The following is a 19429-nucleotide window of genomic DNA, read 5'->3' on the forward strand; positions in this document are numbered from 1 at the left end:
ATTATACCAAATTTTTTTTTGAAAAAGATCATGGATGTGACGGAGAGTTTATGAAGAATGCTACGATAAAAATTAAAAATAAAACAAACCACTTACACATATACTCCTTACAGAATTTTATTAGAGATACAGACAGATACAGAAGATTATATTAAGTACATATAAATAAAAAATGTACTTCAAGTACTAAAAATAAATTATAAATATAATTATTTGTAAATGAAAAAATAACGCGCACATTATATTGATTCACGCTTACAACATTGTAAAATATGGTTATTCTAAATAAAAGGAACATAAAAAAAATCTTATAAAAATGAATCGAATAAGAAATAAAGTTTCAGCATTTTACTTAAAATTGTATAACTGCAGCTTATAACTATGTTTCTCTTATCTAGAATCAAATTATTTACATACAATAAATTTCCATTCAAATTGTACGATTTATAATTTTAATACGATTGTTATGATTGATTACATTGTTTGTTTAGCTTTAAATAATTCGTTTTGCAAATATTAAAGAGAGCTTTAAAATAAAATAATATCAATCCAAAATCCTATTATTTCTATAAAATTAAATGCCATGGAATCCAACTACTTGGACATCACCCTATTATGAAGGGCTTAGCTCACAAATCTGGACGACTTAAATCTAAAAAGGACGGTGTCAACATAAAATATTGTACATAAAACATAAATCAAGAAACATATAAGACGACACGACTAAAAATACCACTTAAAGTAAAAGTTTTGCAAAAAGCAAACAATTTTTTTTAAAGCAAAATTTAATTTTTCTAAACCTAATGTGTAATCAAAGAAATCAACACAAACATTCTTGAGCCGAATATAGTCTCAGTATAAAAAAGCTAACGACCGGTACACGCAAAAAAAATAGCAAAATAATCTGGGGCAAATCCTATTGCCCCGTATTTTATTTGCGTTATACGCAGCCACTTATGCTATTTGACGACTCAATATTTTTAGGTGATCTACATTTATTGCTTTACATTCGCCTATTATTTTAATATCCTTAAAAACTTACAAACACCAGTAAGCGATTTAAAAGACAAAATAGATACAAAATTTTTGATTAAACTGATTTATGTATCTTGAGGCGATTACTACTGAAAAATACAGCAAAAGCAGTGTTTTAAAAAGTTACATATTTATAGTAACTTTCCAACACAACGCAGTTTAATAAATTGCTTTACTCGAAATAAAAAGAAACGAGAGATACACGAATATGGGAATTAAAATCCTAAAAATATGGACGATAATTTGGCCACATGTCTTTACTAAATCACATGTACATATATTAATGAAACTTATTTTAACCTTAAAATACGGATTAATAGAATAAAATGCCTTAGGGATGTAGACATTATTTGAGACATACGAGTAAAATAGAAATGAAATAGTTATTGAGAGTGTAATTTAGAACACGGTCAAAGTATGACAGAAAATAATTCGATTCGAATGTTTTCGATTTAAAAGTCGATTGTATCAAGGTACATTCATAAAATATTTTATCACGCAATAAAACCACAAGTTTTCGAACATTGCCATATTTCTCGTATTACTTTTGTACCTTGAAATGTTCCATTGAGACAGGATACATGCAGAAATTGAAACGCTTAATAGTAATAGCGCCCCCTACAGGGTAGCCATATAAATTGTAAAGTTAGGATGCGTTCAAAAACAGCATCAAAATGGGTTACCACGAAAATATTTTCTATGCTTATGAATATTTTATGTAACAGGGTTTATCTTTCGAACACGTTGACGAATAGGGGGACAGAAATATAACCAGGGCTTGCCTGAGGTTTTTTTTATCAGTATCTTACGCCACTGAAGGCCGGCCATCCAACATCTTATCGCTTTCTTCTGCGCTGCTTAAGCTGAAAACAAAGAATAACTGGTTTAATACTATTTTAAAATTATGTAAAACGAATATCCTTTAACTCGTTGATATTCTTTAGTTGTTTCTCTAAATCATTTCTAAGGTTTTAAGCACAAGGAGGCATCCGTCAAGCAACCTACCGTGAAATATTAAAATAAATAAGTACCTCTTTGTTACGCTTTGAATCACCGGAACGTATTAATTGGTTCCGAAGTCAGACAATTAACAAGATTTGTATAAACAGTTTAGCATAAGGTTGACTCGGTGTTCGCTCGATGCGAATACAAGTAAAACTTATGTAAACACGTAAAGACAAAGGCATACCTTGTGTGAACTATTAACACCTGCCTTGAGCTGACAGAGCGGCCACAATAGAGCGCCGGGTATTGTGTCGACGTGTACCAACAACTCGGATTCATATCACATGTATTTATGCTACATACGTTCGTGTAAATAAAAGATCACTCGATGACAATGAGCGGAAATCGTTACCCGCCGCCCTCAACTGGCCTAACACCCGATTGATTTTTGATTACAAGCACCAAGTGGCGATAAAGTGAAATGTATCTAGTCAGGTCTCATATACATCAAAAATTACACTATGATTTTTAGGTTTACAATTGTCGAATTGTAGTAATTTAAAAAAAGTTAAAAAATTCCGTAGTTCTCGAATATAATTTTGGAGTAATGCGTTGGCATTAAAAGAACGGCTATATTGTATAAAGCAGCGTTTAAAGTAAAGGCTTGAAAACAGCTGTGCATTTCAAAATCCAACATGGAAAAGGTCAGCTTAATTCTATTTTTAACTTAACTCCCGCGCCCCGAGCTCTGTTTGTCGACGTCGCCCTCGACGCGCACGACCTCATATTTTGTTATTACAAATTTTAATTATTTTACTTTGTGACTTAATTTTTTTTTATTTCACAAACAATTTACTTAAATGTGTTGTTAGTCACAAGTTTTCCGACCAACCAACATATTCGGACTTCTCATACAGAACTTCTTTATACTAAGCTTTTTTGACCCGGTCTAAAGTTATTTTCGTAGTATTGGATAGAACGTGAATAACGTACTAAAGCGATAAAAACTTTGAATTAACGAACGATTTGTAAGAATATATAAAACATTAAATTAATCTCACAAATTTAATTGTTCACTTTATCACGCGTTTTATAACCTAGTGAAATCATTGGAACATAAATTACGCTCGATAATCCAATCATCAAAAGTGGCAATTGCGACAAATCTTATTAGCTCGTGATCGTACTGCGTAATGCAGTCCATAAGATTACCTACTATGAAAATGTCCTGTCACTTTTTGAGAAATGTTTATAATACCTATGTCAATCATATATGCTATTTCATGAACAATAAGCCGAGAATAACTCAGACGACGTAATGTTACAAGATCTGTACCTCGGAACCAAATAAGGTAACTGTCTAGAACAAATAATTTGTATTAAAGTATAGCGAATAAACATACATATTGGAAGGGATCAACAATTCATTGATCATTTTATTATACGCACCATTCCTTGTTGTCCATGAGATTGCGCATCTCATCGTCGGGCGCAGGTGGGGCATCACGCACGGGCGCGTACTGTGCTGCCACTAGTGGGTCTGTTGAAGGGTTGAGCGCGGTGAGTGCTGCCGCGCCACTGGCTGGAGCCTCCTTGCCGCCACCCCATCTAGCCGACCAGGCCCAGCCACCGACACCTAGAAACAAACACATGTTTACCCTGACTTGTCAAATTAGAAGTCTGAATTGATGGTCCATGAACAATCTCTTAGAGACAAATTGCGCAGATTTTATAAGAGTAAAGTCGTTATTCTAGAACACTCCGACGTTAACCGACATCTCGAGAGCTTAAGATGATTTCGACCTTAGATTATCGAGCACATATAATCGAGTGTCATTGGGAGGCTGATCCACTTTATCGAAACGACGCAATTAAAGCGCAGTTTATATAGTGCTTGTAAAGTTTTATGCACGTTTAGATGAAGGTTATACTCAATATACTTGCGTTCCATCATAACCTACTTTTCAATTTATTTCGTCATCATCCTTTGTCTGCCACTGATGAACTCAGACCTTCCCCAAGGGATATTACATACAACAATTGTAACTAAACTATTTAAGTCTCAAGGCATTGTGTTAGTGTAAGCAGCTTGAACGTATGTTTTGTAGAAGTTTAAACAGTTCAGGTATTCATAGTTAACAAGTATACTTATAGATGTCGTTGGTCGTCTTTTGAAACTCTTAAACACTCGTCAACGTCAAACGTTTTAAAACACGCTATAGTTTAAATGCGTCTAAAAAGTAGACTATCTGTTGTAAAAATGGGCAAAATGTGTTACTTTCACTGTGATAAAAAAATCGAATTATTGATTTGCCTTTGAAGAAACATCATGTCGACCTCTGAGTACAATAACCGAATAATCCAGACCACAAAGCAATCGGATTAGTAGTAGGCGGGTCGCCTACATATTTCCGTTCACTGCCCACTATTGTGATTAGCCCAGTAGAGACCGCAGTCAATAACGCATAACCTATATTAGTCTACCAGCAGTCAGAGTGTTTAATTGGTACTAAGGGAATCTTTGTGTAGAGTTCTCATACTAAGTCTACACTAATTAAGACCACATAATGACTGAGTGCAACAGTGAAAGCCGTTTGTGTCAAAGCTATAGACGAGCCTAAGAACCCTAGATTTGCCGTAGAATGCACAATACTTCCACGATATAAAAAATACAACGGTCAATTGTTTACGGTGAATGTTTCAATCAAGGTTCCCAATTGATACCGTTGACCGCAGATTATAATTACACTCACACTGGCCACTACTGATTTATTGTACGCATTTCCTTCCTTGTTTCCGTTTCCTGAATTAAATATTCAAAAACGGTATCTCAACTCCATTACAAACTGTCGATTACTTTTAATTCTGTTTATTAGCTGCCAGTGTTTAAGAGTTAACAAAGATAATAGAATATTAGACATCAAGTCAACATTTTTGTAGTTCATTTCTATAATAGCATAATACAAAAAAAATCTGAATTTACAATCGGTTAATTTCAATAGAGCATAGAAGTAATACAAGATTCTTTGTTATTACTACCTATACTAATAGCCTAACCTTTTTCTATCAATATAATGGAACAGTTGGTGATGTTATCGTTTCCTTAAGGTTGAGGTCAGTGGGCACGGCACCACATTGCCCAACTAGGTTACATACTTCTTTATAACATTGAATAGTCTTGCAAAAAGATTAAATACCTTTAGTGACAAAGCATTAAACGAATGTTTTTAAACATTGAAATTATTCATGTCTAGTTAAAGCATTAATTAGTTTCTGACATCTTTTATTTTTCTTTGCGAAACATCTTTTCATTTATATTATTTGTGTTTATCTTCGTTTAGATATCTTCCGAGCAGGTTTTAAAATCTAAATGTATTTTTACAACACTAAATTAAATCGGATTATGTATTAATTAAATAAACTGATCATGTGGTTTGGCGTGTTTATTTATTGTAAAGTATAAGATATAGAAATAAATTTTAATAGGGAGAAATTGAACCGCTGCTCAAATACAAAAAACTAGAAGGAATCGAAAAAAAGGGGAGTGAGCGGGAATACTTGTATAAATATTTATTCTGTGAAAGCAGTTGTTTTAAATCGTTATAATACGAATGTTAAATTAAGTTATATGTCCATTTTACCGGAAATGTAAGGATGTATTAAATATTGTTTTAAAGATGTTAACATTTCCTAGGAATTGTATAAAATTTTGATATCGTATCAGGAAATGTACGAAGCTAAAATTTTCATCGAATTCAAGAAAACATTGTGATGCAAACTGCACATATCTGAGAAGAAATTTAAAGATATGTGTGAAGTCAATGAACCCGCACTTAGCCAGCGTAGTTGACTATGGCATAATCACACTTAACTTAGGGTAAGCTTTGAGCCCCTCGGTGGGGACGTAGCTGATGATGATGATCAATTTCGCGATTCGTATTAAAAGTTACAAAAGATGTCCTTAATCAAGAGAACTCAATGGATAAGGAAAGATAATATTTATGAATTAAAAATTTTATACAAATGAAACTGACCTGCAAACAATAGTCCCAAGAACAGTATAACTCCGCCGGCGACGAGAGCGCCCAGTCCGTCATCGGAGCCCTGCGGTGATGGAGTAGCATTCGACATTTGAACGCCGCCCGCAATCAATAGAGCCAAACCTGCGAGAAAAAAAGGTCGAAATAAATATATTTTTACAAAACAAAGTGGAAAATATAATATAAAAACTATTCTAGAAACTCTGTTAGGATTTTCTGTGAGGATTTTAGAAACATTCGATTATGTAAAATCATTTTTATTATAGCTTCAGAAAAATAAAATTGAACAGTGTTTTCTTCATGTTGAAATGTCCCGAATTTACATCAGGGTGTTTATTCAAAGTGAACGTCTCAATCTCTTTATTGAATGATTATCATATTCAAATTAATAAAGTTTAATGCATTTAGAGATAAAGTAACGAACATGATATAATACCAGATAAAAAATACCGTTTTACCTATTAAAGTATTGGGCACAGATAAAAATATAGAGCATAGCATAGGTGACGTAATAATTCGTTACTTTACGAATATTTATATCGACTTCAAATTATGTGTAGCCCTTACTAATTGGAGAACAATATACACCTTGAAAGACGTGCATTTTAAAAGAGTTTATTATTATACTAATATAAAAAAAATTAGCCTACGTGTTCTACCCGACTATGTTCTACATCTATGGCAAATTTCACCAACATCGATATAACTCTACTAGAGATATCTTCAAACAAACGACCATCCAACCATCCATCCAAACATTCGCATTTATTATATTAGTAGGATATGACATAAAATTTCATGTACAAAAAAAATATTTTGTGTTTGGTTTTTTTCTAGAGTGGTTCAAAAAAATTAAAACAAGAAGACGTCTTTTACAACTTATACCTCCGTAATTTTCCTAACCGTCTCATTTTCATTATTAAACATATAAAAACAGGAATACTAGGCCTTGACTTTTTAACTGCGGTTTAAAATAAACTAATTTGCTGCCAAATGGATCGGCCGTTAACATTTCTTGGCACGCTAATTTTAACATTGGTATACGCAAACGATAAAAAAAAATAGTAAAATCTGATGTTATGTCAGCATCTAATTTCATAATAAAATTGACTAAAACCTGTCTATAATAGTCACAAACGTAGACTAGTAATAAAAGCTGCAAAAAAAAACATTCGAGCCCTCTTATCCTAGTAACATGTCTTTATAATACCATAGTAATTCTGAAACCATTTTTATTTCACTAAATAAACATTACGAAATGAACTTTTAAAAGAACGCAACGCTGACAAATTCAAAAGGTGTATTAAAATAGTAACGAAGTGAATTTATGAATTAGTAATAGATTATACATGGTCGTATAAAATATAGGTAACACAACAATGTCATAGCATCCGCGTCACACGTTGCGCCATTTTTGTGAGTACACCCAGTGCGTAGGATGACGTTGTTAACAAACGGATCAATGCACCGCTATATTTAACCAATGCATGTGTCAGTGAACGCTGTGAAAATTGTTTTTTTTTTTAAAAAAAAAACGAAAACTAGGTCAACTGCATTGTGAATCAATAAAATTTTGTCAAACTGTTTTGATTAATTTGAGGTCCAAAGTGTAATGTACAGTTTCTTTAAAAAAATCTGTAACATATATTAAAAATTAATTATCATCAATGTTACTACAAGTCCTTTGCTTGATAGGTCTTTCCACTACGTATAATTTATAGTCTTGTGTATACGATCTTACGAGTACCATTTGACCATAATAGAAATCTAATCAAAGTTTACGTTCGGTTGTACATTAATATACTATGTAAAACACACAATAAAATATATCAACATAAAACAGATCTATGTAAAACATGGAAGTGACCGCGGGCATATTAATATTACGCACACCAGAAATAAAATGTAGGCGCCTTTGTGGTAAGGAAACCAGAGCAGGCCTTTGTTTCGTAAGAAGTAATATTACTCGGGATTTCTTATAACATATTTGTTTACTATAGCAGAAACAATAACACTACAGTACATAAGTGTGGACTGTTAAGAGGCGGAAGTATCTTTTAATACTTGATCGTCAATTACTATTATTAGCCAGATTCAATTACATAAATTTTATTTCTTACAATAGTCCCTTGGAACTAAATCGCAACTAACATTCAAATAAAATAACACTAATTCTACTGAGGTGAGCGTCGATGGTTCAGGGGTTAAGCACTTGATTTGTAATCTGCAGGTCCTGAGTTCGAATCCTGCCATGTACGAATGTGTTTTTCAATTTACATATGTACATTTATCCGACGAAATTCAAAGATATGGTTGAAGTCAACTAATCCGTATTGAATCAGCGTGGTTGACTTTGGCCTGATTCCCCTGACTTAGGGTAGGCTCTGAGCCCCTTAGTGGATATGTATGATGCTGATGACGACGATTAGCTCATTATTATACAAGAATATTCTAGAATAATGTATAAGATTCAACTTATTTATTTGAACGTTTTGAAAGTTTTAGCAACTTTGAACTGTAATCCTACTTGATATACAATATTTAATATAAGTATTAGTATAAGTAGAGCAAGGCACAATGCGTTGGCGAAGTAGGGCATCGGCGCACGAATAAATGCTTTTGGAAAGCTTGAATAAAACAAAGAGACAGCCGTTTGTGGCTTACCACCAACATAATTTATTATTCCCTCTGCTCTTATATTACGCCCAAGATGGATTTATTTTTACTTCACTTACTGGTAGTTTTTAAAAAGGCAATATTTCTCAGACCCAAGTAGATTTTGTACATTGAGAGAGGCTCGAAAAGAAGTCCAATTTGCAAAATGAATTCACAAATGCATTATTAATGATTATTCATCATCAGCTCACTATACGACTTCCCTAAGTTATCGGTGACTAGGCCATAGTAAACCACGCTGGCCAAGTGGCCTATGGCCTATTGTTTACTATGTTAGAACACACCCACCTCAACATATAAGTAAAGTAACAAGAAACAGAACAGAACTATCAAGAACTTACGTTTTTGGACACAATATACATATTACAAGAATTTAAAAACCTAATATGTATATTTGTATCAACATCCAAACAAAATGTTACAGTTAGTAACAAGCCATCTAAACATAGGTTAAGCGTATATTTATCGTATTCCGATGTCAAATTGTTCGTCACGAATGGATGACGAAAGTAGCGCCATAATTTGTGACAACGTGACTTGTCCATGTCAGGATACTGTACCACCTTTTAGCGATAGTTTAAGACTTCCTTTAATATTATAATCCGTTAGGTACATGTTACTAATAATTAACAATATCCCAGACATTTTTCCGTAGAGAAATACCAAGGCGTTAAGATTAATACGTTGACTTTCCTTATTTAGTACAACAGTTGAATGCGCTTCGTCCGCGCGGAATTAAAAAAGATCTAGTAACACAAATGGTCTAAATCACCCGATGATATTGTATCTTGCCAAAATGATTGTTTAAGAAAATGAATTTTTCACATCAGTTCACTAGTTTTGGAGCCTATTCAATGCAAACAATCCATCTTTGATTGAGTTCGTTAGTAAGTTTCGTATGAAACGGTGATAGTTAGTTGTCTGTAAATTACTTTTATATACTTTCTAAAACCGGTCATAGGATAGCATTATGACACACTCAATTATCAAGCAAATAACACATCTATAGTTTACATAAAAGTTTGTCTGAGAAATGTCCGTCAAATACGAAAGATGTTTGTTCACGATAATTTTACATCAGCTGAAACTGTTGTGCCAAAATAATATTATTTGCGATTGTAGGTAAATATATAGAAAGGACTTATTTAGCGAGATCCATCCAGCCGTTCTGGAGATACCTTCTAACTAACATCCATACATCCCAATGATATTTATATTAGTAAGATTATATTCACAAACCTACATTCAGTTTGTTGTTACCAATGAACAATTATAATTTCTTTATCTAATGACTTTCTCACTTTAGTAACATTATTAGTAAAAGTTTAAACTATATTCTAATTGGTACAATTTAAAAATGATTTAAATGTTGTAAAAGTTAAACATATGTTCATCAATTTAAAATGGAATCGTCGCAAGGCGTTAACAGAACCGATTCACCTTGAGTTGGCGGAGCGGAGGCTGACAATTTAAAATTAAAATTTATGTTCTGACACCATTCCTAATGCTACCTACCTGCATGCTTATTGACGATGTTGACTAGCCTCGATGAATTATATCATCGTTTCAAAATAGTCAATGCCTGTTAGCATTGATATAGTTAGGACGATTGATAAGCGGGAGGACTTACCGTTGATTTCTAAGACCAAAATCTCTTAATACGCCATATTGACATCCTTGTCTTTTATCTAGCACAAAACGGAGATAATATATAATATTTTAAACAGAGATTTGTTCTAAAATACCAACGGTTGAAAGTATACTTCTCCGTTTTTCCATTATTTCAGATATCGCAGAGCTTAACTTGCCTATATCTTTTATGTTTGCTTCTTTGCGAGTTTGTGATAATATCAGGTTAGCCATTACTAACGATAAAGAAGATGAAAAGACGTACAAACATGTTAAAGACAATATCGTGGGAAATGGCTTAAAAAGTATAAACGTATAACATTGATCTCTGGATACTGTTATTCTGTCTCCGATAAAGTTGTATTCCTATGAAATAATACAAAGAGGTATTCAAGGCAGCAGAGAATTTTCACTGACTTTAATTTTAGAGGTACAAAAGCTTCTATTTTTAAATATTGTAATTCTATTTTTAAACTATTATACGTAGAAAGGATACTGCGTGGAAATGCAACAGTGAGTCATTTTTACGCACATTTGATACAATGAGTTTACAGTACTTGTGTACCTTCATTATGTGTCGTTTCCTGTTTAAGTATATTTAAATATAGTATGCTAATGAGCTTTAAAAATGCAATACACGCAGGACGAGACTTAAATAAAATAATGATATAGAGGTTACGTAATGCACATGTTTATCATTTACTTACTACTTTTATTTAAATTAGTTTTATTATCTGTACCCATAGAGTTGCAAGATTTAAGAACTTAAGTCAAGATCCGAAGTCTTATAAAAAATTGCACCTTACAAAGGCATACATAGACTAGAAACGGTACGAAAGTACATTGTTTTGTTTAATCATATTTTATATATTAGTATCATTGTAATAAAATAGTATTGAGAACTCTATAAATATTGACATAAACAAATACCGTTGATTCAAAACATGTTTATTTAGATAACAAAAGTGTTACACTGAAATTCTGTAGTAAACTATAAAACTTTGATCAAAATATATATATATATGTATTGTTGGTTGAAGATTTACTATTCAAGTCTACTATTATAGATGTGTTTATTATGATTATACAGGATGTCCGGAAATGACGCGTACAACGGAGTACTACAGATTCCTCGGTCGAAAATACACTACTTACTGTATACAAATTTTAGATTCAAGCTTCATCCTGTATTTTACCAAATAAAATTAATATCATATTGCAAGAGTATATGTATTATAAGCTTGGCTTATATACAACAATAAATCGTTTATGTAAAATCTATGTAATTGTTAACGCTGTAAGTGTTGTTACTTTAGGGTTACGTCTCCTTTCTAGACTGCAAAGATATTGATAACCATAATACGGTCTATTGTTAGAACCTGGCAGCAGGAAATATATTCCCACGTGGCACTAAGACCACCCACTTCGAGGCGGTCTTGTGACGTAGACAATTGTGAAGTCAGAAGAGGTTACAGGAAGAGTTATTTACACTTGAGTTTTAAACAGTAAACGTTCAGATAAATTTCAAGTGAAAGTATTTTCTATGTAAAAATATAACAGCACGTAAATGTAAAATGATAGTTTCTCCTACACCATTATTCAAGTGCCTACTAAAAATTTATACAAAAACATGAACACAAAGAAAAGTAATTGTGACCCAGCAGTATGATTTGGCGTACCTTCAATCATTTTTTTATGATTGAATACGTGATGTATTAAAAGTTACGAATTGTTAGGTTTAAAAAAGTTACGATTTCTTTCTAATCTTACAACTAAAGTCAAAATCGGAGCCAAATAAGATGACCAATATTTTGGATCGCTCGATAAATACTTATATCGATATTATTGTCAAAGATAAATAATACCAAATTCTATAATATTATAGTTAAACTAAATACATTTATTTTTCTGAATGAAAATGGAACTCTAAATATAAGAACATAGAAAATCTTTACTCGATGCAATTTGTTCTAGCAGACACGGTCAACAATCTTAAGCCTTCCGAAACACGCCGACCTTTAAGATGAATGCCTCGAGATCGTCTTACCTTGTTAAAGCAAGTTACGCGTTAGATCCAAGCAAAGTCAAACAAATGTTTTAAGAATCATACTAAATCATTATAGTCTTGATTTCTGATTTTTTTTTATAACTGAAGTTAACAAACGAACAAGCAGATAGTATTTCCATATACTTTGCAAAAAAAAATACTTATACTAATTTTGACTTAAATATAATAGCATACTGTATATACATAAAAGTTTTATATTGAAAATAAATAACCGTGGGTTTCTAAGAACAAAATCCCCGGTTAAAACGTACGTATCTTTATCACTCTTTTGTCAGAGGTAATGACGATATATTTTATACAGAGGTTTTGGTCTTAGAAATAAATAGTCATGAGTCATTGCATAGTACTTTAAATGACTAATCATTACATATTAACCAGTTTCCACTATATATACAAGGTATATAAACATGTCGAGGTCTTAGATACTGCACACACGATACTCTATATGGTTACAAAAAAAGTGCTCATGCAAGTTTCTATTTACAGGTAATCTGCAGTCCGGACTGGCCCAACCCACACCGCACTGCGTCTCTTACTGAATATTCACACGCTCGCGCTTTCATATTTCATATTAATTTAAAAAAAACTAGATATATCACAAGTAAAAGTAATAGCGTTGAAGGTGCATCGTTAAAACTTTTGTAGATTCCCCTGGGTTCAATCCCTGCCATGTACCAAAATATGTTCCATGTTCTATTCCCGAATTTTATGTGTTTTCCTCAAGCTGTTTTGAAATGACTGATAGGTGTCTTAGGGTTAACGTTAAAGTAATCTTACTCATAATATAATGCGAAAGTTTCGACGAATGTATGTTTGTTAGAAAGTATCTTCAGATCGGTTTCATGAAATTCGATGATTTCTCATAGATCGTCCATAGTCTGGTAGAACACATGGATTATTATACTAAATAGCTTTTTTTAATCCTGCGCGGACAGAGTCGCAAGCAACCGCTAGTAAAGTCCATATTCTCATTTCCTTTACAACTTGTTTTTTTTTCTTGATTGACGGTTCAACAAATCTACCATAATTGTATCTATTTGTTGCCATGATTGAAGTAATAAAAAGTGGATAGGTCACATATTTAATTACTACCATTCGCCATCTCGTTCTTAAACACTGGTCATATCAGTCGTTGTAATGACCGATGTTCGTTTCGTTTGAAATAAAAAAATATCCTGTTTGTGACTGTACAGTGCAACGACTCGTTCATGGATAACGTTGATAATAACTAAATAAGGTTGTTAAATGCGTGGTCCTTTAATGCGTTATTGGAGACATATAAAATTAAACTTTAGTTAAAAAATAATTACGAATCATTTCACTTCTATCAATCACAACAACTATCGGCAATCAAAATACGAAAGTCAAAACTTTGATGTCATATGTCAAAGCTACTCCACTTTATTCTATTGCTATTTTAAACCTCTTAACATAACTTTTGGCTACGCAATGGCTACTTTCATATCTATTGAAGTATCTATCCACTGTATTGATTATATTGAACAGTAGCGACGGCTGCAACGATGTATTTGATTACAAAGCGCGTTGCAAGCGCTGCCGGGTGGCTAGTGGCGGGTGCCTGCCGCGGTGGTGCGGCGGAGCGGCGCCCGCGCTGTGACTCATCCGGCGGCTGCGTGATCTGCTCGAGACTGACCATAGATTGAAAACTCACAGACACGGCAATTTTTTTATAACGCCTTACATTTTGTTCAACGCAGAATTCACATATAACTTTCAGAAATGTTGAATACAGGCTGATTATTGGTTTCATAATTGGCTTTTTTATAATAGTACATTTGTCATTATGTTAACACGTTCGTTACAAAGCGATACTTGGAAACGATTGCATAATTATATTCTAAGTAATGTTAATGACATGTAAATGAGCAATATTTACTTCATTTTACTTGTTTTAATATTTTTAAATAAATATAAAATTTTATTACCATTATTGTAAAAAATATTCATGTTGATATTCGAATTACACAATTATAGAGGCTTGTTTATTTATAAGCAACTTTATTGCTCTTAATTAGACAAATATTTACGTTATACTTTTTAAAGTTGTGATGTCTGTGAGAATCATATGTCTGCAACGACAACCAACTCGAAGGTCGACAAACCCGACAGTGAGGTACCACATTTCCGTAAAATGTACTCGCATAGTAACTTAACCTGACTTCCATGTCTTAAGCCACCTTTAGATTGCAAAAAAACTGCAAAAGGTTAATACTTCCTTAATTTTTATACGAAAGTATCAAACCAGATTTAAATTTGAGGTAACTGTTAAATTAAATCTTTGTAAGTGAATTTCACCTAATTTTTACAACATTTACTATGTGATATTAGAAAAAAATTATATCGGTAAATTTCTCCGTTCGCCTATCTTTCTAAATGTTTGATAAACGTACTTATTTAGCATTAAAATGAAATCAGACAAATTCGAATGTATTAGTCTGGAAGTTAAAAACTAGGCTAAGATATAAGTAGGTTGAATGAACATTAATACTAATTGATAAGCGAGGTCAGATTCATTCTCGGCTTCTCAATAATACAGACGGTGTTTCCATTAGCGTTATTTAATAATAAAACTAGGACTGGAATACAGTAACCGTGTCTACAAATCATTCGTCATCTCTCTCATACACTTGAAAAGAAACTGATATATTAATATATTAATAACAATATGTTTCAAACTAGTGGAAACCCACGGTCAGTTTAAGGATATAAAAGAAGTTAATTGGCAGGTCCAAAATTGATTTGCCGAACTTAAGTACTTAACAAACTGGCAAGTGACCGCTTTCTACGTTCAGATATTGTATGTCAACTCATTGCAAAAAAAATGACACACCACTTAAGTCGAAACGACTTGTCCTGTGAAAAGTCGTTGTCCGCTTTCTTTGCTGACTAGACATTCAATTAGCGCGTTTCAAACTTGTCACTTTTGATTTAGTACCTTTAAATATATACAGACATTTTAAACGAGCTGGACATATATTTCTACTTTTGTAAATTTATCAAAGTCCAGTAAATTTCAATACATTCTCATATTTAACATTTACTCAATCTTCTAGTATACACACAAGCAATACATGTTTCTACATTATGTATTGAATTAATTTATGTAATCTACACCTACAATCTATATACTAATATTATAAAAATGTGTATTTTTATATTTTGTTTGTAACGAATAAATATAAAAACTACTGGACCTATTTCAAAATGTATTTTCCCATTAGACAGCTACATTATCACTGAGTAATATAAACTATATTAATTACTAGGTTTTATTCCGTGCGGGCGAAGTCGCGGGCAAAACCTAGTGTGATACAACGTAATAAGGTATACATTACATGACAATACCTTGAAGGATTAGCTTTGAATCAAAGCGTCTTATTATCGGAGGAATATGACGCTCAGATCCAATGTCAAACATAACAGAATGTGACAATTGTATGGTATCCAAAGTATTTTTATAGCCATTTTAGCTAGCGTAAAACTATTTGGACCGAGAGCCATTGCTTTCATTGAGTTGTTTATAATTAAAGAAACTATTTATTTGATTTTACTGCATGCACTCTATCCTACGACCGATGTTGTGGGCTATTCTAAATCATACATAAATGCCGCGTCTTTATTATATTTATTACACTCATATAATGCCAAAAATTATAAACGCTAATGTAAAACGGAGCTTCAATGCCAGAAACACTACAGAATCGCATAAATAATTTTATTATACTTGAGCAAAACGAAGATATTATTTTTAATTATTCGCGCGCAGTAATTTTGGCATGAAAATAGATTGTAGTACATAAATGATCATTCTCAACTGTAAAATGTAATTTTAGGCAATTTTTCAATTCAAATTTGATTACGGAAAAAACAATTTAAAAATATGACCTTAAGACTCAGAATTACGTCAACGTGAGTATATTAAAAAAATGACACAATGCTGGTTGCTAATACAATAGTATCTAATAACTTTTTACCTCAACTATTTTTTATTAACCTTCAGGCAATGCTCACTATAACCTATTATAAGGAAAAAAGTAATTTGCTAACACTATTATCTGACTGACGTGATTGACATAAAGTAAAAGTTACTCTACATATTTCCTTATTCCATAAGAAAACTTGGGCGAGGGATTGTAATTTAAAAGTTGCGATAGAACAATAACCATTTTCACTAATTTAAAAAGTTTTGTACCGTAAGAAACTGGCTAACGGAAAGTATTTTTTTTTAATTTGTAAACATTAATTTTGTCCGCGTTCGTACCTAAAGTAATTTTGTCTCATTTCTGTTTTTTGGTCCACATAAACGTATCCATTTTACGTTGAGCGAATGACGTAAACGATTTCCATACTTTTTTTTAAACCGGTTAAAGGATTTACGTTGTACAAAAGTATTTGGCAAAAGTCGTTGGTCCTACCTAAATATTATTTAATCTTAATAAAATTATAAATGTGAAAGTTTATATGTATGGTTCATAAATTGATTTATGTTTAGAAGGTATCTTCAGAAAGGCTGCATGCATCTCGCTAAAATTTGGCATAAATGTGGAACATCTTCTGGAAGAATGCTTAGGATATTAATAAAGTTTTTTAAATTCCGCGCGCACGGAGCCGCGGGCCACAGCTAGTACTTGTATAATTGCCATTTTGTTATTTGCACAATGTTAGCCGCATGCAAAAGCAACTTACGGTAAGTTGCTTTTGCATGCGGCTTTTTTATTTTACTCTTAAAAAATTTGTGTTATAACTGTACACCATCAATGCTTACTCCCATCACTAAAACATGTAAACATTGATGGGAAGTTCAAGAGAATGCAAAGGGATATCAAATATAAATTCTCTATTGATTGTACTGTAGCGTACATATGTTTGGTACGACAGCAGGAGCTTAATGTAAGTGAAAGTAGTGTAATGAATGACTAATAAGATTTACCGCCCACTGTTCTTACAGCTTTTGTGGACCATAATAAATCTGAATATACTGTACTATGTTCATTGTAATGCGTTCTTATCGTAATACAATGTGTATTATTTGAAAATCCATTAAAAAAGCTAAGACTTACAGTGTTTGAAAAAGAATTTTCAGGAAAATGTTAATTGTGAAATAACATTAGTTGATGGAATTTTTACGACAAATTGTTTCACCTATAAAACCTACACCTATTTGCTTGAGATATACTATTAGACAGCAAAACAATAGTTCTTTATAAATCCCACTAACTTAAATTTACAAATTAATTTAAATTAACTATTCCAACAAACATGTCACCCTAAAAATACACAGATCCGGCATAACTATAAATAGACAATAAGGGTGAGGGGACTGACACCTTGAAGCTATATCATTATTTTTATTCAAATTTCTAAAACCTCACATTTAGTTATAAGAAAAATATGTCTCTTATATGTCATAAATATTAATACATTTATTCTGGATGTAATACTACAGTTGTACATTGTTATTAGTATCACATTATGCATAGAAACATACATTTTGAAATGTCAAGATATCAAGCTGCTGTAAAAATTCTGCTTTAAATTGTTAGAAATCAGAGCTGCTCTTATAATAGTAATAACTGTGCAAGGTTTATAATAAGCACATGAACAATAAAATTGAATGGGGCAAACAAAAGTATTTTTAGAAGTAAGATATTTTGACCTGGCTGTGAAGTACTTATTAAGCTATACTACATTTCTAAGTCAAATTGAAAATATGTAGAGTGAAATTCATAACTTCCATATCATATTAAACATAGTAATTAGTAACAAGAGCTAGTTTTGACTGAAAATTACTATTACATTCTGATATTTAAAACTGTTAGTTAAGTAAAAAGTTAAGGAATATCCTAAGTTTTTAGTGATATTATTAAGAACTGTTTCATTACTATTGCATACCTGTTTTACGTAGTGTGTTTGTTCTTACTTCGTTCTTTATTGAAATAGGTTAAGATACTTATGTCAGATACTTTAGAACATTTAGAACCTAAATCAGTGGTTAGTAGAAATGTGCCAATAATAATAATACAAATTTATACCAATAAGATTAAAAAACATATTTTTGTATGAAAACATCCGAAGATGCAATAAAAGCAATTATTAAAACACGCATTGTAAGCGTATGTACTTATTAATTATCAATTCTTTAGTTATACAAAACTTACCAATGATAAACAGTGTGCTTCCCAAAAGACATAATCCAAGTCGCACACAAACACCCCTATTCAGGCTACTTGTCACACGCCGTGAAAAGTAGCTGATGGGGCAATTCCATCGCTGATCATTTGGTTGTTGCTCGTAAGTCACTGTTGTAGGTTGATAAACGGCACTGGTCGGCATTGTAGAAGTGCTCAGGAAACGTTCACAACAAATGTATTGTTTTGCACTACAAAATACAACTTAGACTTAGACCACTTCACATATAAGTACACATTTGCATGTATTTTAACCGTTGTTTTTGTGCAATTACTGATCAGTAATTCTAAATGTAAAGAACGATCAGAAGCAACATAAAACGATTGCACGAATGAAACGGATTTATGTGACTAACGTAAAATGACAATACGTTTGATCGGTGCTAGTATGACCAGATTTAAATTCAACATTCTACCAGTCGTCTGATAACTTTTTTTTTGTTCTCTGATAAACTCATAAAATCCAGCGTGAGTAATGAAACTAGTCTAATTCTCTTAATTTTTTAATGTTTGTAATAAAATTCAATAAGATTGGCTTTAAATATTGACAAACAGTCTAGCTCTGCTAAAATCGAAAAATTCAGTTTAATCTGGTTACACTGAGCAAGTGCATTTAACACAACATAGATTATAAATTTTGTTTATGAAAAGTTAAGATAATAGAAATAAAATAACGCGTATGTAGCGCTAAAAATACCGTTTACCTTACAACTTTTCATTACAGGCTTCAATTGTTTTTGTATTTTTTTGCAAGCTATATAACAATAAAATAAAATAGAGCGGACTGAGAATGTTAGTAACTCAACAAAGCGCATTTTGATTCAATT

At 32.2% G+C, this 19429-nt stretch overlaps 1 protein-coding gene across 1 annotated transcript; it reads right to left on the reverse strand.

The window, feature by feature from the left end:
* Positions 1–92: 92 nt before the first annotated feature.
* LOC106119134 (uncharacterized) lies at positions 93–18965 on the reverse strand. The gene is made up of 4 exons (XM_013314021.1): positions 18573–18965; positions 6015–6143; positions 3430–3616; positions 93–1898 (listed from the first exon to the last, which is right to left on the reverse strand). The coding sequence occupies exons 1-4, from the start codon at positions 18745–18747 to the stop codon at positions 1841–1843; spliced, it is 549 nt and encodes a 182-aa protein (XP_013169475.1). The 5' UTR covers positions 18748–18965; the 3' UTR covers positions 93–1840.
* Positions 18966–19429: the final 464 nt, after the last annotated feature.

The sequence above is a fragment of the Papilio xuthus genome, unplaced genomic scaffold (assembly GCF_000836235.2).
Source record: "Papilio xuthus unplaced genomic scaffold, Pxut_1.1 DF827542.1, whole genome shotgun sequence".
In the NCBI taxonomy this organism is placed as follows: Eukaryota; Metazoa; Arthropoda; class Insecta; order Lepidoptera; family Papilionidae; genus Papilio; species Papilio xuthus.

Bases quoted from the DNA above. Each gene is read 5' to 3' on its own strand.
- LOC106119134 (XM_013314021.1), bottom strand. From the start codon at position 18,747: ATGCCGACCAGTGCCGTTTATCAACCTACAACAGTGACTTACGAGCAA. The intron at 6,144-18,572 runs GTAAGTTTTGTA...TTTTTCTCGCAG, and splicing joins AAGCACACTGTTTATCATTG to GTTTGGCTCTATTGATTGCG. The intron at 1,899-3,429 runs GTGCGTATAATA...CTTTGTTTTCAG, and splicing joins CTCATGGACAACAAGGAATG to CTTAAGCAGCGCAGAAGAAA.